The 27,122-nt window shown below is 44.8% G+C and overlaps 1 protein-coding gene across 12 annotated transcripts in view; it reads left to right on the forward strand.

Moving 5' to 3' along the window:
* OBSCN (obscurin, cytoskeletal calmodulin and titin-interacting RhoGEF) overlaps positions 1-27,122 on the forward strand; it is a 209,583-nt gene that overhangs the window by 20,990 nt on the left and 161,471 nt on the right. For all 12 annotated transcript variants that reach the window (XM_080383729.1, XM_080383728.1, XM_080383730.1 and 9 more), the window contains 7 exons: positions 2,956-4,088; positions 12,215-12,484; positions 14,753-15,013; positions 18,737-19,039; positions 20,081-20,347; positions 21,203-21,478; positions 25,161-25,433. In XM_080383729.1, the coding sequence (XP_080239855.1) occupies positions 2,969-4,088; positions 12,215-12,484; positions 14,753-15,013; positions 18,737-19,039; positions 20,081-20,347; positions 21,203-21,478; positions 25,161-25,433 (2,770 nt within the window). In that variant the 5' untranslated portion in view covers positions 2,956-2,968. The remainder of the gene's footprint in view (positions 1-2,955; positions 4,089-12,214; positions 12,485-14,752; positions 15,014-18,736; positions 19,040-20,080; positions 20,348-21,202; positions 21,479-25,160; positions 25,434-27,122) is intronic.

Genomic DNA, 27,122 nt, shown 5'->3' on the forward strand with positions numbered 1-27,122 from the left:
TCTTTAATTTCTAAAGATTTGTGGTGGAATAATGAAATTTGCTTGATACCAGGAAAAAAAAGCAACCACAATTGAATTAGTTTAGAAATCTTCAGTTTTGTTGAAAGAGAAAAGTTTTTGCCTTGTAAGTCTCCTATGTTCTTTGGAGGGGGAGAGACGTCATAGGATAGGATGTAGTGCATTCTTCCTGTTAAATATAGAAAGAAGACTGTTTTTTTTTTTGCCTTGGGTCTGTGGTCCAAATGAAGTTCGAAGGCTAGCTCAGCTATATCATCTTCAATGGTAATAATGATTATAATGAATACCATTTTGTATTTTTGTGCCACCACTTTCAGAGTATTTAGTTTTAGTGGCAATTTGTGTCTTTCAATCCCCAGCAGCACAAATGGACTGACAAATTGTGATTTGTTATTATTTTCATGCATGATTTGTCATATACTCCAGCAAGTGCATTGTCATATATGTCGTGCACATAATTATTTGTAAGACCATCCCTGTCTTGATATGACGAAGAAATGGGAGAGGAGCCAAGATACAGGGAAAATAAGGGATTTTCCCAAGGTCATGCAGTAGGTCAATCCAAGCCCTGCTCCCTGGTGCCATCAGTGATTTGCACATTAACATTAATGCACTGCAACAGGAGCTGGAGGAGGACGGGAAAAAAAAATGAAACCTCTGCTCGGATGATGACTCAAGAAATGAAAGCATGTTTTTGGCCTGCTCCTCCTGATTTCTGCTGGGGGTGGGGGGAGATTGTGAGAGCATCTGCCATTGGGTGAGCAAGGGGGTGGATTTGTGGCCAGCGGGGAAGCCAAACTGCTGTAGGATTAAGAAGGATATTTCTGTCACGGGGACTGGTTATTATTTCCTTTCTGAGTTACAGCGCAGAGAACCCTGGTAGTTTTGCTTTGTGTGGCACTTTGAAGGTGAAAAAGCACAGATGTGAGGGCAGCACCGCAGTCACCCCTGGGCAGAGACTGTTCATACAGCTTGGACAGGGCTGCACGAGCTTGCTAAGACAGCAGTGTCTGGCTTCATGAGGCCAAAGAGAGCGGCTTGGAGAGAGATACTGTGCTCGGGTCTTCCAAGCAGGACTTCTAGAGAGGCTTGGAGCTGGGAAACTTGCTTTCCTTACAGAGCACTGTAGTCAGGCCTGATCCTGGTCCCAGGGAAAGTCAGCAAGCGCGTGGTTACTGCTGCTCATGGGTTTGAGACCAGCTCCTTAGCTGCGCTATACTTACATTCACAGAAAAGGTCTCCAGGGAGACCTTACAGCAGCCTTCCAATACTTCAAGGGGCTTATAAGAAAGACAGGGACAGACTTTTTATAAGGGCTGGTAGCAACAGGACAAGGGGGGATGACTTTAAACTGGGAGGGGGACTTAGATTAGCTATCATGAAGAAATCCTTCCCTGTGAGGGCGGCGAGGCACCGGCACGGGCTGCCCAGAGCAGCTGTGGGTGCCCCAGCCCTGGCAGTGCCCAAGGCCAGGCTGGACGGGGCTGGGAGCCACCGGGGCTGGGGGAAGGGGGCCCTGCGCGTGGCAGGGGTGGGACTGGGGGGTCTTTAAGGGCCCTTCCAACCCAAACAGTTCTGTGATTCTATGATTTGAAGTAGGCTCACTCCAGCAGAAGGGGAAGGACATCCAGGAGTCCATGTAAGGAGCAGTGAAGACACAAGACAAGTTTATGTGCTATGTGGAATTTAGGAGGACCCTGAAGGTGGTGGTGTCTGTTGTATTGCTGTCCAGCTGCACAGGGATGCGTAGATTGTCTGTGTGCATGAACGTGGCTGTAAAGATTAGCGTCACTGATTACTTTTTACTTTCTCGGGACACAATGGCACCAAAATTGCTGTGAACTTTGGTTTTGGACACTGCTTAAGTCTTGTCCCCTTGGCTGGCCCGTGTCATCAAACAGCTGCAGGCTGGTCCACAGCTCTCTCTGAGAACAGCTGAGAATAAGCAGGCGATGAGACATCTTTCCTGTAAGTCCTAAGCCACGTGGGGCTTTTTTGGAGAAGGCTGGCACTGTCTGGATTGCTGCGTGCATTCCCCATGGCAGTTCCTTCACATGGCTTTGCAGTCCCATGAACGTGATGCACGTGCACCAAGCCATACATGTGCACAAGCACCCATCCCCACTGCAGCTATGTCTGGCCCCACACCACCTGGATGGGGCTGTATATAAGCCAGAGATACTCACTGGCTACCATTGCCATCAAAGTAGCTGTATCTCAGTGGTGGTGTTGAACAGAAGCTGGGAATAAAGAGAAATATAGTCAATAATACAAGAGGCATATCTGTGTGTCCTCCTAAAGGCTGGCCCCCCTACAAGAGAGGCGTTAGCATAAGGTCTGTGTGAATGTGATTCAGAGAACAAGACATAGGGATGGGTCATGAACAGGGAGGATAAAAGGAGAGATGGAGCATGTTGTAGAAGCAGAATTAAAAAAAAAAAAGGAAGGAAAAAGAAAAAAAGACAAGGAGAAAGAAAAAAAGAGCAAGGGCAATGAGACATAAAGAAAGAGATGAAAAGGAGATGAGCACGATGGAGGAGGTATCTTGACAGGTAGACACATCTCTCAGAATTCAATGCCCATTTGTTGCTCTGTGGCTACAGAAGTAGCCTGTATGTTGTATTGCATTAGTGCAGGTCACTTTGCTAGTGCCAAAGCTTAAAGGGACCATCATGTTATTTCTGTATGAACTGCCTGAAAACTTGTATTTTACCCAGTGCCCTCTGTGGGGAAGTGAGCTGCCGCCTTCATCAGGAGTTTGTTGAGCTCAAACTAAGAAATCTGCAAGACCTAAAATATTCCAAGTCCTTCTCACCCATAATGAGAAGGACAATGAGAATGTGACTCTTCCAGGTGCCAGACCGTGGAAGTGCAGCAATTCTTTGCCTGCACCATCTAATCTGCTCTCTCTTGATGCTTTTCTTTCTTGTCTTCTAGGAAATAAACCAACATGGATTACAGCTCGTTCAGTGGAGTCCCCCGGTTCTTGACCCGCCCTAAGGCGTTTATGGTGTCTGTGGGGAAGGATGCCACCTTGAGCTGCCAGATCATTGGAAACCCCGTCCCGGTTGTGAGCTGGGAAAAGGATAAACTTCCAGTCCAGTCTGGGGGAAGGTTTAAAACCACAGAAGATGGGGATCTCTATCGGTTAACGATCTATGATCTGAGCCTGGAAGATAGCGGCCAATATATCTGCCGGGCCAAGAACACCATCGGGGAAGCTTTTGCAGCTGTCAGCATCAAAGTTGGAGAGGAGACCACGGTAACGGAGTCAGCCCCATACTTCATCCAGAAACCCTCCTCCATCAAAGTAACACTGGGAGAAGATGTCATGTTCAAATGCAAAGTCCAGGGCAGCCCTCCCCTCTCTGTGAACTGGGAGAAGGATGGGAGACACCTACGGAACCGGGCTGATGCTGGACGCTTCCAGATTGAGTCTGCTGGGGAGTCAAACGCTCTCACCATCCAGCGTGCCCAGCTGCGGGACAGCGGCACCTACACCTGCCGGGCAGAGAACCCCATCGGCTCTGCCAGCGCTTCAGCTGCGCTGGTGGTGGAAACGCAGGGCTCTTCCAACCCGGGCAGCAGCAGCCACTTTGATACCAGCTGCGGCAAGACAGCATCCTTGTTGTCTCACTTGCAGAAGAGGCGGGAGGAGATCAGGAAGATGGAAATCTCCCATGGGGCTCTTGATTTAACATCTGCCACAGCAGAAGGGTTGTCTGGCATTGGTTACAGCCTCTCCCGGGATTATGAGAGGGCGGCTGGACTTACCACAAAAGGGGCCCACAACGCAACTTTTGGGACACTGACACGCATGTGCAGCGTGACAGAGGGGAAGCACGCCAAGCTGAGCTGCTATGTGACGGGCGAGCCCAAGCCAGAGATTGTGTGGAAGAAAGACAACGAGGTTATTACGGAAGGGCGGCGGTATGTCATCTATGAGGATGATCAGGAGAACTTTGTGCTGAAGATCCTCTTCTGCAAGCAGATAGACAACGGGCTGTACACCTGCACAGCCTCCAACCTGGCAGGCCAGACGTACAGCTCCGTGCTTGTCACGGTCAAAGGTGGGTGCTTATGTTTCTCACTGGGGTGGACATGTCTGCAAAGAGACAGCCAATGCACTTCTGAACTGGGGTGGGAGCGTGAACAAAACTTCTGCCACCAAAGTGCTGCAAAGGAGTGTGGGTTAGACATGAATAAAGCCCTCCAGCTGTAAAGGGGGTTAAACACTGGAACAGATGACCTGGGGAGAGCATCTCTTCACTGGGGGTTTTTAGGAAGGTCAATAAACGGGCACCAGTCAGGGATGGATGGTGTAGAACTGGCTGGTTGTGAGGCAGCTGGGATGAACCAGATCTCTAAAGCTCCTATGCATCCTGGTTTTATTGTAATCTAAGAGATCTGTTACCATCCTCTGGACCAGTGACTGCTAAAGCCCCATCTTACCCTCTCGGCTTTAATCACATCTGGGTTTATATTCACCACAGGGTTTAATCAAACTGGCACACGCGTGCCATTTAAGCAGTAGTAAACTCCCCCCCGCAAGCTGAGTGCGTCAGGCTGCCGCAGATCCCTTGGGGGACCTACTCCAACTCTATTTACAGTCCATCTGGGCTTCCCTGTACAGGGTAACCCACCAGCAGCCTTGTTCTTGCCAGGTTCTTCACCCTTTTCCCAGCTTGTGTCGCTGGACAGCCTATAGTCCTTGAATGCTCTCAGAACTCTACCAGGTCCAGGATTCCTCTGTTTGCTGTGGTCAGTGGGGAAGAACTTGCCTTCAGAGGTTCCCTCACTGCTGGTGGAGGTCAGACCAAGCTCTTCAGAATGGCAACAGAAAATGTGAACATATTTTCAGAAAGGAAGCTCTAAATTTTCGAGCTGCTCTCCCATTTGGCAGGGTTACAGCAGGCAGTTCACAGCCCAGGCAGCGCCTGTAAATTAACTTACAGATGCAAAAGGCTTTGCCACTTGAATGGCAAAATAGGTATTTTTGACTGGCAGCAAAATACATTAGAAATCCAAATAAGTAGGAAAGGTTCATGTTGATACCTGTCTTTAAGACTCTCAGCTTTTATCAGGTTTTCTGGTTTCCCTTTTCTGGACCTCTCCTTTCACACTCAACATCCTTCCCATCAGTAACTCAGTCTCTGTGTCCATCAGTGACACCTGATCCGTGGAACTTGCTCTGGCACTTGTCCCGCCCATTGCTACCCCTTAGAGGTGCCGAGTGGTGTTGGGAAGGGTGTTTGTCCTCTTCCATAAAGCTGTGGTTACTTCATGAGTTGGGACTTGGAGCTGAAGACTGAGCCTGGCTCTCGGGTGGGTGTTCACTTTGAGGATGGCTCAAGTTCTCGCCTAAACACCTGTCTTGCAAAGACAAGCACCTTCCCCTCTGCCCATGGTTATTTGATTATTCTCAAAGGGTGCAAGCTGTTCCAAAAGAGATGGGGAAAGCAAGAAAAGCAGCAGGTCTGGGAGCCAGCACCATGGGAAAAGGTTATTGATCAATGTCCACTGTCAGGAGATGCCTGTGAGTCAGAGGGCTTAAGTGCAAATGTTTGTGGTCTGTTTCTTTGTTACGCTATACCATATTGGGCTTTCTGACCGGGCCAAAGCTGCCATGGAAAATCTACGTCTGTTGGTTATAATTAGGCCCTGAATAATGACTCTCCTTTGTGTCACCAGAAATCCTTCTCATCCCTCCAAAGACAGCTCAAAATGATGTAGCAGTGTAGGGAGCTTTTAATTCTTTTTATGCCATCGGTGATGCCATTAGCTCACCTGCCACTGGGTTTAGGGAGGTAGGTCATCTTCCCACACAACCTTCTTTTGGCTCAGTCGTGCAGAAGAGGTAAATTCTCCAAGCAGCCACCCATCGTAAACACCATGCTGCTGCGTTGGTCTTTCTGCAGGTAAGAGCCTATTTATAGAGCCTGTAACGCTGCACCCACACTGTGTGTCCATAGTCACATGTACCAGGAAAGACAGCTTCATGGGTTTAAATATGCTCTGGCATTTTGGTTCACAGAATGTCAACACAAGAATTTGAGTGAGGTTATTTATGTTTTTTTTTAAAGGTAATAATAATAATAATAATAAAACCTACCTAGCCCAGCATCCTGTCTGCCAGGTGTCTCTTAGCAGCTTCTCTGGGCATAGGACTGGGCACAAGTCAAACCTCTAGAAAGCCTTCGATGTGCTGTCAATCTAGATCCTAGACCTAAGGACCCAATGCATTTGAAGGCGCTTTGCTGAGCTCATCCCTTTAAAGATCACTGAGCTTAAAAAGATTTTTGAGCTGTTCATGAATGAGATGTCACCAATCGGATGTAAACCTCAACGGAAAGGCTACAGGCCAAGGACTTACTCTCGCAATTAAGGAAAACCAAGAGTTGATTACTCTGATTCAGAAACGTGTCTGGAGCAAGGGTAAAATCAGAAGCTGTACGCAAACGCGAGCTGTAAAAGGAGTTAGGAAATACTTCCCAAGAGTGAACCTCTCTGACAAACCAAAAACCAGAGAGGATGGGAGGAACATGGATAACTGATTTGAATTTCCTGAAGGCTCTGGAGATGTCCCTAGGCCGTGTGTAAAGTTAGCAAGAACAGCGTATAGGTCTCCGTGGCAGGGCCGGGGCCAAGCTGTGTTCATCTGAGCCTCTGAGTACAGTAATCGGATACTGTATGGAAAGGTTAAAGGTTGCAACCCAAACAGGATCAAGACTGGAAAAACAGGCTGGTGCTGAGGCCACTTTATTCTCTCTCTGACCCTAAGTGATTTTGGGTGACCGCTATCACAGCAGTCACTTTTGGGATCTCAAAGAGAGTTGCAACTTGAGAAACGGGGAGTTAGAAAGGGAACTTGGAAAGTATGGTAACTGGGAAGACCAAAGGCACAAGGTGATAGAACCTTGTCCACGCACCTTTAGATAGCTTGTGTTGGGAGGATTTTCCATATTCTTACCCTCACTGGATCATTTTTGTTAGGCAGATTATTCCGTTGCCTCTGGAACTCCAAAATGCAGAATGTGTGAGAAGGCCAGGATAGGCAAGAGGAAACATAGGCAAGGGAGAAGACGAGGTCAAGCAGACAGATATGCCTTGAGAAGGTTAATGAAACATTGGCTCCTTTGCAGGCTGCACCTATTCTTAGCAAAATATGTGTTAGCAGGACCTGCTTTTGAAAAATAACATCATCTCATTGCTAGTTTGCTTGGTACGAACCAAACAAAAAAGCCCATGACACTCTGCAGAAATATGTTCTCAAGACAAGCAGCCAAATTCATAGCTGATCTGAGCTCTTGCAGTTTCCTGCTAACTTCATGAGCTGCTCTTGCTCCTGTGCTCCCCCAGGGTTTTGATTTTCTGTTTCTATTTCACATTTTTCCCAGCAGGCAGGCTTTTGTAGCTCTTATATGATCTCTTATTTCTCCTTTAGAAATGTTCTTGCCTTTGTTATATGCCTTCATGGGTATTTCTGCTTTGGCTAAAATCAGATTAATAGAAAAAACTGCACAGTCAAAAATAATTTTAAAAAATAATAGATCATCTTGATACTAGAGAGGAGTTTGTGACCTTTCAGGGCACTGAAAATTAGCCATGACCTGGGAGTCCAGATGTCACAGGGACACAGCAGATTTGCTATTCCAATTCACACCACTGAGCTCTCACAGAAGTAAATGTTTCTAGATAACGGTTGATTTGAAGTGATCGGAAAAACAGTGTTTTGTAGTTTTGATTGGATTCTGTATGAAATGGCATCCACTTGAGCTGCTCTTCCAGCTTGCAGGACGTACAGTTGAGGTACCTCTTGCTTCTGCTCCCCCACTGCAGACTGCGCCAGTCGTGGCCACCCCATGTTTTGCACAGTGCACGGCGCTGGCTCTTCCCTTGTCCTGAGCTCCGATGACTTGAGCAGAGCTGAAAGTGCTTTGTGTTGTGGAGGACACAGCCCAGCTGTGAGAGCTTCCTTAGGAATCGATGTGCTCAGGAAATTTTGTATTTGTTTCCTTCTCTGTACTGCCTTACAGTACAACTGCACAATTAAGAGGATTTTTTACATCTTTTTGCTCAGATACACTTCTGCTAAGCAAGAGCTCACACTACTAATAACAGCAACACCAGGTACTACTGTAATTGGGAATTCATAGTTCACTGCCTTGCTGCATAATGGAATCTCATTCTTACCATAGAACTTTCATATTTTTGTAAAACATATTTTTTAGAAGACACTATTTCAATTGCTTTAAGCTTTTGTAGAAAAGCCAGAAAAAAATTGTGAAGTTTTCTTTTAAACTACTGCTACATAGCATAAACTGGTATTCCATGCATGTGAGGGGAAAAAAGATCATATTTATGTCTTAAAAGTACACAAAGGCTTTTTTTTAGTTTGGATTTTACATCCGTTCACAGAGATATTAACACAGTAAGTCTATTAACAAATGCAAGGGAATTTACAAATTCAATTGTGGTAAGTAGTCCTATTTCAGCTTTATAGGACACTCTGCTCTAAAGAAAAAGATTATGGCTTTTTTTCTTGCTCTATTACCCAATTGGCATTTAAGCTGATCTGCTAAAAGTGTATCTGCTTCAATGGCAGCTCAAATTAACCCATTAAAGGAATATGCAGATCTCTGAGAATTTTATATATTTTTTTAATACTTCACATCAAACCGTGGCTTCCGAAAAGCACCGTGGCACATCACCTGGCCACAGGCAAATGTCAGACTGAAATGAAAAAATGAAAAAAATGAAAAAAACAGATAATAAGGAGAATGGTTGTTAGCCAAATGGTTTTCTCACACATTAGAGTCATATTTAACATGAGCTTGCACTGAGAATTACCCTGTGAAAGGGTAATACACTGCAAACAGGCACTGAGAAATGAGCAGTCAATATTTATAGACTTTATCAGATCAAACAGAAAGTTATCTTATATCCTCGACATGCCTATAGAATTTACAGCCCAGAATATTTCTGAATTGTATTGGGTGCTGTATAGACAGGTAAGAGAGGATGCCTACATTAGAGAATTTGCAATATAAATGTCAAAACCTGACAAGCTGCAGGCCAGTGTGGGGTGAAAGAGAGTAACAGAGGGCTCTGCTCGACTCACCGTGCTGGCCAGTGGGAGAGTAAGTGTATTTATTTGTTTTCACATTTAGCTAGGTAAGTGGTAAGTACACTGGAAGTCTGATGTAAAGTTTAGAGCTTCCTTCCTCAGAGTAAGTCTTTTTCGTACAAATACTATACGGTTATATATTCTGATTGTCTTGATGAGTTTATTAACAAGGAAGATGAGCAGCTGCCTTTCACAGACCTTTCCTTGAGATCTGGGTGCCTGTTGATCAGCTGGAGACACTGTTCCCTCCTGGCTACCTCTCTGAGCATCTCTCTGGGCAGGGGGCTGGTTATAGGCCAGGTGAATTGTTTGGGATGCTTACTCCCAAGAGACCTGTGGTCCGTCTGTAGTCCCCTGACCAAAATTAACCCCCCTCTGTCTGACCAGGTACATGCTAGACCATGTAAAGAGCATGAAGTTATATTCAGGAAGAGGAGGCTGGTGGATTTTGGAGCCTCTCTTACATCTCCAAAGCAGAAAAAGCAGTGGGCTGGGTGAATCCTAGCCTTTGAGTCAGTTTATCAGCTGCTGTCTCTCTGAAGCCTTGTTCAGAGTGAGATAAGAAGTGTGTGCACATGTCAGTAGGACAAAAAGTTGTTTTTTGAGGATATCTGTGACCCCAAGCTGCCAAAGATAGCCTTGCACCTACTTTCTTTGGCTGGAAAAGCTGTGCTGTTACTGCAACATGTATGAAACAGTCAGCCAGCTCTTCTGTGTTTGTATATTTAAGAGCTTTTTCCTAGAGTAGCTTCTCTTCTTTTTTAACCTTAGCTACTGCTTAGTGAGTGTAAAGGGAGAGGGAGGGGTTAATGATATGGCCAGTTGCTCCAGGTATGTGCTTCTCAGGTGCATCTGGTATTTCTTTTTGGCCCTTGGACATATATTTGTGTTCTCAGTGTCAGCTCCAGCCTCCCTCCTATCTCACACAGCAACACTGCATCCAGCTCCTGGAGGCTGGCATCCTTCTGATCCATGCTTTCTTGACCTCATCCTCTTGCTTGTTCCCGTGGCATGAGAATTATAACTGTTACATCCCCCCTGACTACAGGGGGTGTTCCCAGAGGTGATACATGGATTGCAGGGGCAGGAGTCTGAGTTGCCTGTTGGTTAAAGAAAAAAGCATAATTAATTATGTGGAGTGTGGGCAGAGCAGGTCTGTGTAACTGTACCTGAAGGCTTTTTAAGGCAAGGCTTTGACTTGCCTTGAACTGAGGTACAGTAGGGCAAAACAGTTTTTAAGAAAATAACCAAGCTGACATGGTGAGCTTGAGTCATCTTCCTGTTCCTAAAGGAATGATATGGGTTCCCAGCCAGGTTTTAATCAGGGTAACAACCAAGGTAGCAGATCGTATCGCTCCTTCCAGGTGTCCTGCCAAGCCCTGAGAGTCTGATATCTCTATCCAGGCTGTGCTCAGCTAGAAACCATTAGAGGGTTTTGGTATGTGACAGCTGCAACTGTGGCAGTGCCAGGGGTTGAGTGAACAACCTGCAAAACTGGACGCATGTTTCCAGGGCTTGAGTTCAGAAAAGCACAAACCAGATGAAAGACAGCACTGCTCCTGTTGCAGCTCCAGTCCCAGTGGTGGGGCAGGAGGGGACAGGTAACAAACTCAGTTATATGCTGCGCTACCAGATCTGAATTTTACAAAATGAAGGCTCCTGGCCATCAAATTTTGGATGTGGGATGTTTGAGAGCATCAATGTGTGTTTTTCCATCTTCTAGACCATGGAGACTCTGAGTGGGGCGTGCCACAATGGGCATGGGCTTATAAATCTAAGACAAGTCTAGTCCTGCTTGACTCCTAGATTCATGCTTGGCTGCTAGTGGCCGCATGAAATTCCCAGCCTTGGGTGTGTGTGTGTGGTCAGGGAGAGGAAGAACGGAGCCACAAAAAAAGGCTGGGAGCTGGTGCAGCCGCTATTAGAGGATGACAGCACATGTCAAGACACGATGTCTCATGAATCGTGAGTGGTGATGCATCAGCAGTGGCTAATCCAAGCCTGTGAAATGACTGTGGCGCTAGTCCCCTGGCTGTGACCACCAGCTGTCCTCTTCAGTCCAATTCCCCTTTCTCCAGTTTAGTGCTGGGGTATCAGGGTGATTTCACAGCACAGCTGTCACTGGAATTAAACATTGTTCTGCTCATAAAATGTCTTCCCTCACTGCCATGCAGCTGTTTTGCGTGTTTGCTCTACACTCTGGTTTCTCCCTGAGCCAGAGCACTGCAGCCCCAGTGCTGGAGGAAAGCAGAGGCAGCTGGGACACTCGGGCTCTTTCTCTAGTTCTTTTATCATCATTGGCAAAAGCTGATACAGAGCCTTTGGTGCCAGCAGGGCGAACAGCAAACTCCATCAGTTACTTCTGTGCTTTCCTCCCTGCTCTATCCTTCTGTGCACAGCCACCTCCCATCTTTCTGTGCCCTTGCAGATAGCTCCACTGAGCTCACTTCTGCTGCAAGACCCCTAAAATATTGGTTCTTGCCCCAGCTGACCAGCTTAGCTGTTCATGCATTTAGAATTGCTGCCCTGTGCCCTCTCCCTGCGGAGATAGCTTGTTTGCTATTCGGCCACCTGTAGCATGATTGTGTTAGAGGTTTTTATTCTGACATGAAGTGGCTGTTGCTCTAGATAGGGTGAGACTGGGTTGAGCCCTGCCTTTCATTCTGTTGGCATCACTAAGTGGCAAAGTGCAACACAGAGACGTTCATGCTAGAGGATGAGCAGGTCACAGGAGGAGAATTTATTAACCTGATGCTTCACCAGCTTGTTCACATTTATTAGGATTGGAGCAAACTCCTCTGTCTGGTGCTGTAGTTCAGACTCGTACTGCTTTGTTTTTAGATAAGTCTTTAAAATACTCTTGCTGGGATTTAAGATTTTTTTTTCATGTGATAGCATAACACCTACTATAGTAGGGCTTGATTATGGGTCTGGATGGAAGCTCAGGACAAACCAGCATCATTGATAAAATGTGTTATTGCTTAATTTTTTTTCTATTGACTTTTTATTTGCACATTTCTTAGACAGCCATAAACTTTTGCTTCTCCTTTCCGTTTTTCTCCTCTTAAGAACCTGCAATACCCTTCAAGGAAAAACTGAAGGATCTTGAAGTGAGGGAGAAGGAATCTGCCACCTTCCAATGTGAAGTGCCTGTTCCTAGTACAGAGACAGCTTGGTTCAAGGAGGAAACCAAACTCCGGCAGAGCAAGAAATACAACATTGAAGAAGAGGGCACGTATCGCCGGCTTACTGTTCAGAATGTCACCACGGATGATGATGCTGTCTATATCTGTGAGATGAAAGAAGGCAGCAGGACTGTCGCAGAGTTGGCTGTTCAAGGTAAGAAAGGTTCTTGCTACTTCAGATCAGCCAGGTCTCACCTACCGAGTGTGAGAGACTCGACCTTGTGAATGGCATTTGCTCCATGAAGGTGTGCGGTGAAGAACAGCAGACTCCCTTACGGTGTGAGAGGAGAGCGACATGTGGTCAGTCAGTAGGTCTCAGGGTCTCCAGCCAGGGTGTATCTCTGGGACATAGGGTCAGAGATTGGGGAGAGATTGTGTTGCTGCACAAGATATGTCCCTTGGTGGGGACATATGCTTCAAGGGGCTTCCTAGAAGGCGAAGTCCTTGAGCTGTAGCCTAGCGCTGTAGACTTCCTATAACATGATCCCAAGCATCAGATGTGTTCTCTGGCACTGTCTCACACATGTCTTGTCTGGTGAACACAGTGGTGAATCTTGTCTGAGAGTGGTGCTGACTGCTGGGAAGCTGGCTTAGCAGCTGTGCTTTATGGTCCAACATGTGGTGCAGGTTGCAGTCGGTACCAGTACATTTTCAGATTGGAAACTGGATCCATGCTTCAGATCCTGGACATCTGGAGCTGTTCTCTGGAGTTTGGAAAGTTGATGAGAAAGGTACAAAATGTGGATATAGATCCATGTCTTCTGAGTCTGGTGGTTTAGGGCTGAAGGGCAGGTAGGTGTGGAACCTGGTGTGGTGTGGAACCTGGTGTGGTGTGGGATGTGTCTCACTGTGAGTAGAGACATCAGAGATGCAGGCTTGGCTGCAGAAGGGACCGTCTGTCCTGAGATCCCTGATTTGCTGTATGAGCAAGAATCTCCCCATGCAGCTCCAGGACATACAGTTTTGATTTTGATGATGTTTATGCTGGTGTCATTGACATGTCTCCTGTTGCATGAATTGGAGACCTGTTAGAGCTGCAGGATTCTACTTGTCCTGGCTCATTTGAAGCCTGACTTTACTCCCAATGAAACCAGAAGTTCTTTGCTACATAAATTGGTGCAAGATGTCTGGGTGAGGTGCATCCTTGTGCTAATTCCTTTTTGGATCATTAGCAAAGAGTTGAGAGTGCACATGAGTGGAGGCAGAAGGGAAAATTTAGTCGAGATGCAGGAGAGTTCAGATGGACATCGTTTTGTTGCATCTTCTACTAGGTATAGACCAGCCAAACGCTGTAAGTGTGTTTGGTCCCAGCAGGACAGCTGGTGTTTTACTTGTTTGCTCTATGGTACTATGGCATGTTCCATTAAAAAGAGAGTGACTGAGCCAGGTGGAGCTCTCGGGAGGGAAAGGAGGCAGAGCCTTCCTGGGGAAGTCCTGTGCCTGCTCCAGGGGTGAGAAGATTCGAGAGAGCAGGGTGGTGGTGGGAAAATGTGAGAGCTTGGCAGGATGCAAAGGGCTGCAGTGCCACGGACGCTGCTGAGGGCAGCGAGGACAGACATGTGGCCAGGCTTTGGAGAGGGTGAGCAGAGAACTGAGGCCCTGCTGATGAAGTGTGCTCGATCTGTTGCTTTGTGAAGAAGCTCAGCATTGCTTCTCATTAAATAGCTGTAGGTGCTTTGCCTGGGTGAGGGCTCTTCTGCCTGACAGGGACTGCTCCAGGGCTGGGGCCAGTCACCATCTGTCAGGAGGGGTGGTCCCCTGATGTTTTGTTCAAGCTTTCCTGTGGATAGTCACATCTTGTAACTATGTGGTTATTCTAATAAGTGCTAATGATCGCAGTCACTTGGAAAGGAGACAGATGAGTGAAGTTCATTCCATGTGAATTTCTGGGTCGACTTTAAGGAGAAACCTGAATTTTTCAGTGTGTTTTCTATTAATTCAGCTGAACTGGTGTGTTTGCCATCTTGGTTGTGTAACTTACTGGTAACTCTGATGGAGGAATCCCAAAGACAGATGAGAGACCTGTCTGCTTTTAAGGCTGACCTACTTGAGCAAAGTTTTAATTTGAATTCCCATCATATGCAGGCAATGAAAGCTATATCACTGTCAAATCTCTTCTTGGCAAGGCCATGTACCTTGTGTTTACATAGCAGCAGACTCTGCATGGGTAGGCTAGAAACACGAGCAACTGTAGTCAAACAAGATTACTTTTCTGTCTTTGAAAGACGAAATGAGTCCTTGGGATTATCTGTCCTGTGTAACTCAGAGCCTTGGAATTCATTTAGGGGTGTCTGCATAGTGTCTATAATGTTTTGATTAGGTGAGAACTGTTGACTAGTCCTGTTGTAGTCTGGATGGTCTAGTGTTGCCAGAAACTTTAACATCTGCAATTTGCTGATCATAATTACTTTCTTCTTTAAAGGGAACATCATTAAAAAACTTCCACGAAAGACTGCGGTCTTCATAAACGATACAGCTATCTTCTGTGTGGAGCTGGACAATGACTGCCAGAACATCCGATGGCTGAAAAATAAAGAAGAAGTGAAATCCAGCGATCGAATCTCTATCACATGCTCTGGCAAGCAACACACCATGACTATCCGAGATTGTAAGATGGAAGATGCTGGTGAGATTGCCTTCCTGGCTGATGAAAGCAGGACTTCTACCCAGTTCACTGTGACCAGTAAGCTTCACTTTTATTTGGCCTTTGTTTTGTGTCTTCCCCAGCAAGCAGGTATTCCCTGCAGGTAGCACTGCTGTTTCGGGTACCACCATGGTAAGTTGGTTGTCCAAAGACAGCAGAAAGTTTGATGTCTGCCACAAAAAGTCAACAGCCTGACCGTGAGTGTTATGAGATGTTATGGAGAGCTCAAACCAGAGAGAGAAGAGGAGTCCTGGGGAAAGAGCACGGCACAAACATATATCTTCTCTGCACCATTCTCATTTTGTGCTGGCATGAATGTAGAATGATAACTCAGTAAGACATGGGCTAAGGGACATGTGTCTTCTCCCCTCTGGGAGATGCTTAGAAAACGATGTGTAGGTTGCGTACATCACAGTTGCCTTGCTTCATTGTACACAGAGTGCTGCGGGTGCTCCATCTACACCCGTTTTCCAAAATCATTAGTTTCTTTGAGGGGCATCTATCAATTTTTGCTGTGGGGATAATACTACTTCTAGCAAATAGGGGCCACTTCTCTCTCCGTCTCTCTCTTCTGAGGATCTGGGGGGGTAGAGTCAGCCAGCATTCAATTCCTTCCTAGGTCTTGAGTCTACAGAGACATGAGGGTAGTTTGTGGGTATGCTGGCTCTTACTGGGAAGTAGATAGGTGCCTTAAACATTTTTGGCAGAGTATGAAGTTCATTTCGATTCTAGCAAGCAAAAACATCTGTGAAGGAACATCTACACACATGCAGATGAAGCATTTCAGGGGTAATCAAATGTTCACCAAACATGAATCATCTTACTTTGATTTTAACTTCTTAAGCTGTTTGCATTAAAATAAATTATAAAATAAAAAGAAATAAAATTAAAAAAACCCCAAACAACAAAAAACCTGCAAGCAAAAGGGGAAGTGCTTCCCCCTGAAAACAGAGTTGCTTTTCTTTTGTGAAGCCCAGTAAAGCAGTGTCCTCTCTCATCCTCTTTGTCACGACCAAGCTGGGCAGACGCTGTGAATTGGTGGTAGCTCTGCTGAAAGAAGGAATCTGTGTCCTGTTCAGCTTTACTTGGGGAGACTGATGTAATACACAGGCGGGAGGATTCCTTCAGCTGGCACACCTGATCTGAGCAAGGATTTGGTTGACAGAGCAGTAGCAGCAGGTGCGATGTAGTTGAGATCGGATATGAAATGAAATTTTGGTGAAGTTGCGTAATTTTAGTTAGCTTTATCTTGATGGTGCTGCATTTCCCCCAGGCAAAAGCTGCTTCCTTTAAGACAGGGAAGTGCCTGTGGTTTCTGGCTCTGCTGCATTTCTGGTTTGCATGTGAACAAATTGCACGCTCTAGTCCCTCTTTGGGAAGAATAATACTTTTCTCCCACCACCACCTCCAAAATGCAGTTACTCAGAGGTAAAAAGAAATCTTTAAATACAGGTTTGCAACTACTGTGTTATCTAAACTTCACTGCAGCATTTTGATGCTATTGAGCTAAAATGAGGTATTGTGTTTAGCATTGTGACAGTTTCTAAGATATTTGGAAAACTGTAACATCCAACCAAGCACCTACTCAATGGGAACGACAAAGTTCAGTTTAATTTTGGACTCTGCTGTTTAAGTTATGATGAAAATGTTGATTCAGTGGAATAGAAAAAGGTAAGAAGCTGCCTTCCTGCAAACAGGTATCTCTGAAGAGAATATTACATTGCCGTTTCTGATGGTAAGGTCAAGTGATCCGATTCCAGGGTCTCTAGTATTCAGCTTAACGCTACACTAATGGGACCTTTGGCTTCTAGTTCTGACCAGCAGTAACTGACAGGCTGGTAACTGTGCACCCCACAGCACTTATGTGTCTATTTATGTAACGAAGGTAAACTATATCGCACTGAGATTTCCTATTTTTACACTTCACGCATATCTGATTAGCTGCTTGAAGAATCCTGTGTACTATGTTCACATCTTTTGTAATTAGGTGGATGAGATTGGTGCTGGCTGTTCTAATAGCATTTATCAGGCAATCAATGTTTATATATTATTTACTCAGTATCTTGCATTGTTACTATGCCTGTTTTAAAGATGGGTAAACTGAGGCAGAGAGAAGATTCGTTGTCCCAGGGTTCAGTTTTGGTCTAGGCTCATTATACAGGCTCCCTCCATACTCATGAATACCTGAGTATTTGTAATGTGTGGTTCATTTCACCCGTCTTGCACACCTTCTTTAAGCTGGGATGAATTGCTCCTGAGTGTGCAGTTCTCCGTGGTATTACAGCTGGAGTCTGGTTGACTGATTTAAACCAGTCACCTTTCAGACAGATAGCCAAAATTAAATGAAATGAATCCTTTAGCACGTCATGAGATGTGTAACTAGAGCATATCAGATAATTCCTACCCCCTTGACCATATCAGTGGCAGCGCATAGTGAATAACCCTGATGGGACTTGAGCCTTCTCAAAAGGGTTCAAAAGGCTGAATGTAAATCTTCATTATGCAAATATCTGCAGGGTTACATTGGTGACTTCAGGTACTGTAATACAGCCACATCTCCTCAATTGTAGGGGCTCATGATAGGGACATGTCTTTTGAAGTTAATTCCCCAACCGCAAAAAGCTGTCTCTGCATAAATTCCTAAACCAGAGAACCCACTCACGGGACACAAAGTTATAATACACACCTTCTGCACTGGGAGAACATAAAATTCAGAAGCAGGACAGGTATCCAGCTGAAAGTGGCTGCAGAGAACAGTGAAGCCTGTGTAGCCAGCAACTGACATCTCCCTAACTCTAAAACCCATGTGCTGTTTATTCATGTCTATCTTTTATTTTTGAAATATGCCAGCTGTACACTATTTAGCTGCTCTGTGTTGAAACCTGTCGAGGATCTGGGCTGAAATGTTTTAGTGTATGGTTAGAACAGATTCTCAAGAAGGAGGATGACATAGACTCCTGGCACAGGCTGTTTTTTATGGAGTAGATTTACACTGCTGCACAGGACGCCACACCTGTGTGCAAAGCATTGCAAAATATCGCCCCGTTCTTCCTTGGTGCATGGTGCCTTGCTACGCATCGATTCTCACAGGCACGCCTACGTTCCTGACTGCGGGGATGTGTATGGTGGAAATTCTGACAGAAGATAAATACCAGCAGACTTACAGAATTAGTGCAACTGTCCCTGTGCAGTGATGTCTAGTAAGCAGGGCAAAATTGTGCCACCATGCTAGGATAATCCCATTAAGGTATTTTTGATTTTTGTTTTTTTTATTGTTGTTGGTTTTTTGGGTTTTTAGTCTGGATTTACACTGGGGAAGTGGACTGGGAATTTGATGCATAGGATTTTGAACAAACTTTGGTGTTTTTACCCATCTTCTGGGTGAAAATAACAAGCTGATTGTTAGTCTGCTTTGCCCAGGAGTTGTATAGGAAGCAATGTGGGTCTGTATCTAGCACTGGAATTTTAAGCCTATGAACTGTTCATTGCAGATTCTTTGTGCAGACAATTGTAATAGTGTGTAGAAATCACATATGTTTAGCTGTGAAGGTAGGAGTATTATACATCTTTGCGTAATACAGCCCAAAAAAGCACATTCTATCCATTCTCTTGCTTTTCCATCCTGCATCAATGTTTTATGGAGGTTTATTAAGCAAGAGTAGCTTTTAGTTCAGTGTAAGCTTTTCCAGTGAGGTGCAGTGGCTTTTCCACTCTGACTTTTTTTCTCTGCTTTTTTGCTTTTTTTTTTTTCCCCTTGTGCAGCTCCCAAAAAACCTCCCACCCAACCCCCAGCCGACCCTGTGGTGAAAAATAAAACAGAAACCTCAGTGACGCTAGCATGGTCCCCTCCGAAGATGGACCGCCCCATTCCAATTGATGGCTACATCGTGGAACGCAAGAAACTGACTGGCTTTACCTGGGTGAGGTGCCATGAGTCTCATGTCCCTGTCCCAGAGTTCACGGTGAACAACCTGTCGGAAGAGGCTGACTATCAGTTCCGAGTGTCTGCAGTCAACTCCTACGGACAGAGCCCCTACCTGGAGTTCCCAGGGAGCATGCACCTTGGTGAGCTCAAAACCTTTGTAAAATGGGTCAGTCTGTGCTGCTCTGCCACATGGGTGCTCTAAAATGTTTCCCATGACTTTGAGGAGGATAGAGCAATTGCACAGCAAAACCTTTTCCCCTTCACTGCTGGTTCTCCTATCTCATTTCAACCACTGACCATCTCCAAAGTGATGGTGGTTGGGTTTCTGCGATAGAGCTGTGAGTGTGCTTATATTCCAGTATCTCACATCGGGCTGTGTGAGAGGCAGAGCTCTCTGCAATGGACCTTAACCCTGTAAATACTTCTAGACCTGGTATGAAGTGAAAAATAGAGGTGGGCTTATAATACAATTTTCAAGATTATTACCAAGCTTGCACCTAAAGAATATTTGTGGGTGTTCATATTGTGATGAAAACCAAGTTCCAGTCAGTCTCTTTTTTAATCTTAGAGTTACTAGGAGAAATAATGGGGTTATTACTATATTTCTCAAGTGCCAGTGTGCCAATAGAATCATCGTGTGCAATGAGATTGCTTCTTCCTTTGATTCATTGCACTGGACAATATCTGCACAGACTTTGATCATACTGTGTCTTGTTATTTTTGACATCGTTTTCTCTAGCTGTCTAAACATGTCTGTGTTTTCCTAAGATATGTAAAAGTGACTTAAGGCTGGGTGGCCTCCTTATGATCCTTCTGAAATCTAAGAATAAAACTGGTTATATAAATAAATAGCTCGCTTGTTGGGGAACCTAGGTGTTTCGGGCTTTTTATGCCTTTAAACATCTTAGGGAAAAAAATATCAGTAAAATATGCCTGTTGTTCTTTCCTTGCAGAAACAGGGCTTACCCTAATGCCAGAGGTCAGTTACCTGCAGCTGTAGAAATCAAATCCTGTTGACCAACCGTGCATTGCCTTCGGTGCATAGAAATTGTATAAGGCTGCATGATTTTATTCTTATATCTTGCTTATCTCAAGATCTTTGTTCTTAGGAAGACCTGTTCTCCAGCGTGGCAGTCTTGTGTCCTTTGGTCTCAGAGATGCATGTTGTTCTTCTTCCCTAGAACCAGTCTTGGCTGTGAAAACGCCTCTGACAACTGTTGAAGCTGTACCTGGAGGGGATGCCCTGTTTACTGTTGACCTTACGACAACATGTTCCGGCACTTGGTACCTGAATGGTAAAGTCTTACATGAAAGTGAGACCTACATCATTAAGAGAACCCAAACTACTCACACCCTAATCATAAAGAATGTCACCAAGAACGATGATGGAGCAGAAGTGAAATTTATTGCTAATAATGTTGACACCAGCACCACGATGAGAGTGAAAGGTATTTGTTTTCATCTGTCCTTTCTTCTTCCAGTCAGGGGGCAGTTGCGGTGATGTGATGATTGGAACCGGGGCCGGAGGCTTTCACTGATGCCTGGTCTGTAGGCACTACTTGAAATTGCATCATACGAACTAACATGGGTCCTGGTAATGACCTCCCCGTGATAGCACAGGATTCAGTGAGTCAATCTGGCCAGCTGGTTGGTATCTGAACCAGACTGCTTAACTCAGCTTGCCATTTCTGCAGTCACAACTGTCACTGAGTGGATTCTGTCACCAGATCTGCCACTGAGTCACCTTCAGCCAGTAATTTCAAATCCAGGTTTAGCTAGTCTTTCTGACTGTAGTGGAGCCTTTCAAATGTAAAGGCGCATGAATTGCTAACAAAGTTTTTTTGCTTGGAAGTTTTTTAGCCTACCACAGTTGTGTGTGATGTGCAGGTTAATGTCGTGTAACTTGATTGAGCATTGAGAGTTGGGTGCTCCAGCTTTCCTCTATGAAATGTTGGTAACGTCTGTGTCTACCCATATTGCATGGCAAAAGGTAATGAATAGGCATTCATTCATTCTGGAAGGGTGCGTTTGACTTCGGGTGAAAGCCTTTGCAGAAGCATGTTTCGGGTATTATTTAATCAGTAGAAAGACATGCTTTTTCTTTTTTTTTTTTCTTAGTAACTCTGGCAATAAAAACAGATCAAGTCTCCTGAACTGGGAAAAAATGCTCTGTATTGACATGAATGTAAGGGCAGGAACAGGACCTAATACTCTTTATGAGATCTCACAGTCCACAACTGACTTATATCAGGGACATGTTTTCTTGATATAACTTGAAATAACGAAGGCTTTTTTCCTGCCAGGTGCTGCAGTGAGATTTACCAACAAGAGCAGAGATACAGAAAAAGTCTCTGTTCGGCTGCGGGAGGATGCCAAACTTCAGGCTGAGCTTTCGGATGCAGAGGCTACTGTGAAGTGGATGAAGGATGGGAAAGAGATCAAGGGCAGTGAAAAATATGAACTTCAAACCGTGGGGAAAAAGCACATCCTAAAAATCCGCGGCACTGCAGCAGAGGATGCTGGAGTTTATGAGTGCATCAGTGAAGGGGATAAAATGCTCTATCAGCTTTCAGTGAAAGGTATGTGACTGTCCGGGCTGCTTTGTGTTAATGGCCTGTTCCTGCCCTAAGCCAATAGATTGACCAAGGGACAGACAGGGAGTGCTCCAGAGGCAGTGTAGGGAGTTGTGGTACCTCCACATCAGCATCTAGTCTTGGCAGTGTCTGTGGTCCCAGAGTAGAGCGTGGAGTGAATACAAGATCTAACACTGTCTCAGTGGGTACAAACTGTGCTTTCACTCAAATTGATGTCTTGATATTCCATGGAATGTCTTAGTGTTATTTCCTGAGATTAAATAGTGGGTAGTGAAAGGTGCTCTTGTGACAAAGAAAATCTTGTGGCAAAGAAATTCACAGGGGCAGGGCATGGCACATGTGATCTGCCCTATACTTGCTATGTGATATTGGACAAGTCACTGAAGAGTTCAGCTGTGATTCAAGTTCTGATGGGCTGAGATCATCTTGGCATCACTGGATTTTTTTGTTTGTTTGGGGTTCTTTTTGTTTTCTGTCAGTACCCTGATGAATAAGAACAGACCTTTCCAGGGTACACTGGATAGCTTGGCTCATTGCTGTTTGCAGGGTACTCAGATGGAAGGCTGCATAGAACAAACAGTGAAATGTCACTTTCTTTTAATGGTTCCTGTTTGTCAGATTTGAACAAGTACTGTTTTACAGCTGCCTCGTTGTTTGGCTGTTCTTGTTTTCATGGCAGTCCCTTCCTGAGTGCCTGCTGCCTGGCTGGTGGGCACATCCACTCCCAGACCAAGGCTTGGAGTCTTGAACCTTTACCCTGCAACCAACAGCATTAAGCCTCCCTCTTGCAAGCCTTCCTGTCTGTGCAGGCTTTTAGGAACTAGTTCATGGGAGAGTTTCCTCTGCCTTGAACAGGACCAGGTTTTGGCTGAAAAGCCCCAGTGTATCCCCAGACCGTTCCTCATGGGATCATCTACATGTCTGCTAGGGTTCAGTGTATACAGCCTGACTCCAGGACAGTCTAACCTGTTGTCACACATCATCCGGGGTGAGTTCAGTAGCTATATTGCTTTGAACTGTCAAGGTCACTCTGTAAAGCCATGTGATTTCTGTGTTCTGTCCCATAACTCACCACTTGCCTTCTTCCCAGCAAGGATCGCACTGTTCCTACACTAAGTATGAGGTGCTTCATCATCATGTTCTGCTGGCTTCTCACCTTCCTTGGTCTCTGTAGAAACTACAAAGCCACAGAGTAATGTCTGTGTTTTGCATTTGACAACTTGCGTACTTGGTTATTCTCAAAGAGCAAATTCAAAAGAGAGGTGAAAAAAATAATTTAAAAATGTGACTAAATCTGTGGAGGGAGGAATTGCTGTCTACACTTGGCAGCTGCTCTTAATTTTGGTTTTCTTCTCTCTCTTTCCACCTCTTCAGCATCATTTTTCATGCTGGCATGTCTACGCATAGATTTAATTGAATTAGCTGATGGACATCTCCATGTGCTTTTCACTGTAATGTGACTATGAGTAATCAATGCTATTATTTTCAAGTCTGTGTTGACAAGCTGTAACTTAAACGTCTGCCGTTGGTAGTTTGGTTCCTGGAGAATCAGCTTTGATACATCTCATCCTTGTAGGATGAGGCTCACAAGTGCTGTTCCAGTATTTTTCCTTTCAGTGTCACCAGCTTTTATCCATTCCTCCTGTAAATCAGACACAGCTAGCTGGTGAATCATCTGATGAGCAGGTCAGCTGTGTCTGGCACATGGGCATCACGTGGCTGCTGAGAGGCCACCGTGCCCAGCCGTGGCCAGAGGTGTGTCACTCGCTGGGCCTCCTGCCCAAATAAACCCTGCTAGAAAATGCACTGGCCATTTATCACTGCAGTCCCTCCAGTGCCGTGAGACTTCACATGGCAGGGGTTCTCTGACACGTGACCTCCTGCATCGAAATGGGACACCTGAGAAGTCTCCTTCGGACTGCTGTGGTTGTATTTCTCACTCTAGTTTCCTAAGGAAGTGAAAGGTCCATGAATGAACCCGTCACCCTTTTCCTCCCAAACCTTTAAACCTGTGGGCTGAGTCCTGGTAATGCTGGTGGAGAAGCAGAGGTCTCAGCAGTGTTCGGGCCCTGCAGGCTTCATGGGTGTAGGTGGTTGGGTTCAGCAGAAGGACTGTGTGTTGTCCTACTGAAGGGAAAGCTCCAACACAATCAGTCACTAGAGAAACAAATGGAAACAGAGGCCCTAAGAAAAAACAATTTAAAAAGGAAAAGGAGGTTTTCCCTGGATAAATGCTTCTGGTATGACTTCTTGACTCATAGATATTCTTCTAATAAGCAGACTTAGTAAACTCTAGAAAACTGGGCTGATAGGGACCTGGAAAGGTCAAATGCAAGCTCCGGTCCGTGCCAGAAGCTGGTGATTGCACAGAGACCCTTGGGGAGCAGAGCTTGAGAGGCCCTTGGCTGCACGGTCATGCCCTTCCCTTTCCCTGTTTATTTGCTTGCTGGGTATTTCTAAGTCTTAGGTTGGAGGAGATTTGGGTCTGGGGTTTTCTTTTCCTTTCTTACCTGTGTACTGCTCGGCAAGTCAATTCACTCTTCACTTTTAGGCCTCCAGACTGTCATCATATGAGCTGGTGAATGTTGTTTCCCTACCAAATAATTGCCTGTAATTAAAAGCACTACCACAGACTTGGAGAAATCTAAATATATTTAAAAGCAAAGAAACAAAATGCAAAATCCATCCCTGTGGCTAGGGTCTCTGAGCTAAAGGAGAAGCCTTGTGCGTTGCATCAGGACGTGGCACTGATTATACCGCCTTGGGAGCAGAAGCCTGGGAGTCACACTTAGCTGGTCCAGACCGTGGACTGCACCTGCTTGTTATAGTGTCAGCAGTGAAAGCTAATAACTGCTTTTGCCACACGTTCCACAGGGGGAATTGTTAATTTGTAAGCATTTTCTTGAAATTAAGGAAGAAACGTTTACATTGAGTTTTAGTACGTTGACTGCACAGTCCCAACAAAGGACTTGGTTGTCTATGGTGTTTTAAAACAGTATGTTAAGAAGACATTTGAAAGTTAATTCCAATATCTAAAGTAAGACGGGACTGTGGTTTTAGGCTCATTTTTTTAGCTAGGATATTTGTGGGTTTTGAATCTTTGCTTTGGGGCAATTGGTGACTCAATTATTCCACTACACATTAATGTGGTGCCAGATCTGTTGTTTATTTTCTATGCTGCAGTTAATTTCCAGCATTAAATTTATTTTCGTTTCAGTTATATGTGATATCCATATAGATTTTTAATTTAATATAATTTAATTTCTCTAGACTACATTTTCATCTCTTTTAGAGTTTATTTATTTGCCAGGTGGTTACAACACAATGGTTCAATAACCTTCACTTCTTTCCCTCCAATTTGCTTGTTTCATTTCTTCCCTTACCTCTCTCAGATATTTTCTTAAAGCCCTATTGCCTAGGGCTTCCTCCTTCCTTGACTCAGCCTCCTGTGTTGTGTATCTACTGTTGTGTGATAATCCAGGTATATGGTTCATTAAGGACTGAAAATTTGGCTGCTTCTGCATCAGAATCTAGTAATGAGATCCATAATTAAACACACATATTTGATCTTATGATAAATGCATATCTAATGTAGATGTAAGTGTACACATTTACTGATGTCCACACAATTCTTTACTGGTGGTGTGTGTGTCTGTATTTGTTTCAGCACTTGCTAACTTCATAAACAAAGAGAAGAGTGGAGGAGTTATTAGGGCCATTGCTGGAAAACAGGCTGAATTTGTTTCTGAGACCTCTGAGGCCAACGTCATGGTCAAGTGGTACAAAGATGGCAAAGAAATCACAGCCAGCAAGAAATTCACCGTGGAAGATAAAGGAAAACTGCATAAGCTTGTGGCTTCAGCTGTAACGAAAGAAGATGAAGGAACATACACATGCAAAATTGGAGATGACACTCTTACTTTTGACTTAAAAGTCTCAGGTAAGTGATGCAACTATGGGATCAGAAGCTGTGTTAGAAACTCAGGACTTTGTTCATTTTACCTCGTAAATAGCCAGATTTTTGAGCCAAGATTGCACAGTCCTATTTCAGAAACTTTGACCCTGACTGTGGTCCTTATGCAAATTCACAATATGCCAAATAATATAACGATGCTGTTCTGTATTCTAGTCAGTATGAGCTTTTAGTAGGCTTGGAGTCGTGACTCAAATACCATGCTGGCTGAACGGGCTGAGCACCACAGCTGGCCTTTATTCATTTTAGCTCAGCATGTACCTTGTCTTTGAACCTCCTGACCGAGGTGGTCCTGAAGTCTTACTGTGAAAGCCCTGTGTCCTACAACAAGTTTAACTCCTGATTTTTAGAGTCAAGCATCTCCTGCTATTCCCAAAGGACGCTGTGATCCCTGGGACATCTCCCTGCGGTACTGTAAATGAAGCTATTAGTTCATGGCACATGCCTCTCGGCATAAACCACATGCTAAAGCACGTGGCTGTCAGGTCAAGCCCAGAAGAGAAATGTTTGTCACTGATGTGTTCCAGTCCAGGTTGGAGCCAGAGTATAAAATGACACAAGAATTTATCTGTGAAATTCAATATCTGTCAAATTCAACTGATTTAATTTGCATAGCCTGGTGAGAACCTTTCTTCTGAAAGTAGTTTCCTGGCTTATGTCTGTAGCCTGTCCTAAGCTACAAATTGAAACTCTACATCTACATACATGTATGTAACAGTACATCCATGTTACTAACATGAGGTTCATCAGCTAGCTAAAAACTCAGCAGGGATGATCAATCTAGTGCAGCAGTGGGCTTGAGGGGTTGCTACATGGTTTACTGAGCTAGAGGGATTGCGTGCAGTTTGTTGCAGCACTCTCAAAACTATCAAGCTGCAACAAGGTCTTTTACCATCTCATACTAACACACTCTTCATTCCAGTCCCTCTGCTGCCTTCTCCTAGTCTCACCTCATCCAGGGCACGTGCTCTCTCTCTTCTCTCTACTCCTTCCTTGTGTCTCTTCCTTGGCTGCCCAACCACTTAGCAGGAACCAGCCACAGCTGCACCTAACCTACATCAACCAACCTGACGCCCCTGAAGCCAGCCCACAGCTGTGTGTTATCTATGATAATTAACCCTCCTTCATTCCTCTACAGCTGTTTACAACTGGTGTTTGCTCAGGTATTTACTCTGCATCTCACCTCCACTTTTCTTTGGCTGAGAATGCAACATTATGCAATTTAACTTTGAGTGTAATTCATAGTCCTGACCTCACCCATTGAAAAATTGGTCTAAAAGAGCCAACCAAGCTCTGAACTGACCCCTAAAGGGCAATTTATATCATCTGAGTTATACTGTCTAATGAAAGCTATCTAAGATGGATTTTAAAAGTGTCCTGGAGCTTTGTCTGAACACAAAGTACAGAGGAAGCCTGCATGACACATGAGACTGGATACCTAACCTTGTGATGGCCACGTGCCGGTTAGGGGAATCTCACCTGTAACTGCTATGACAAAACATTGCAAGCTCAGGCAAGGAAAACATGTATCTGCTAAGTAACTGTGTATCCCCACAAACTTTCTGGTTAACAAGGATTTAATTACAACCTGTTAGTTAAGGCAACTTCTACCCTGTTTCACATGTCACCATAAAAACTTTCCAGAGTGATAAGAAG

This window comes from Falco punctatus (genome assembly GCF_963210335.1).
Source record: "Falco punctatus genome assembly, chromosome: 4".
Lineage (NCBI taxonomy): Eukaryota > Metazoa > Chordata > Aves > Falconiformes > Falconidae > Falco > Falco punctatus.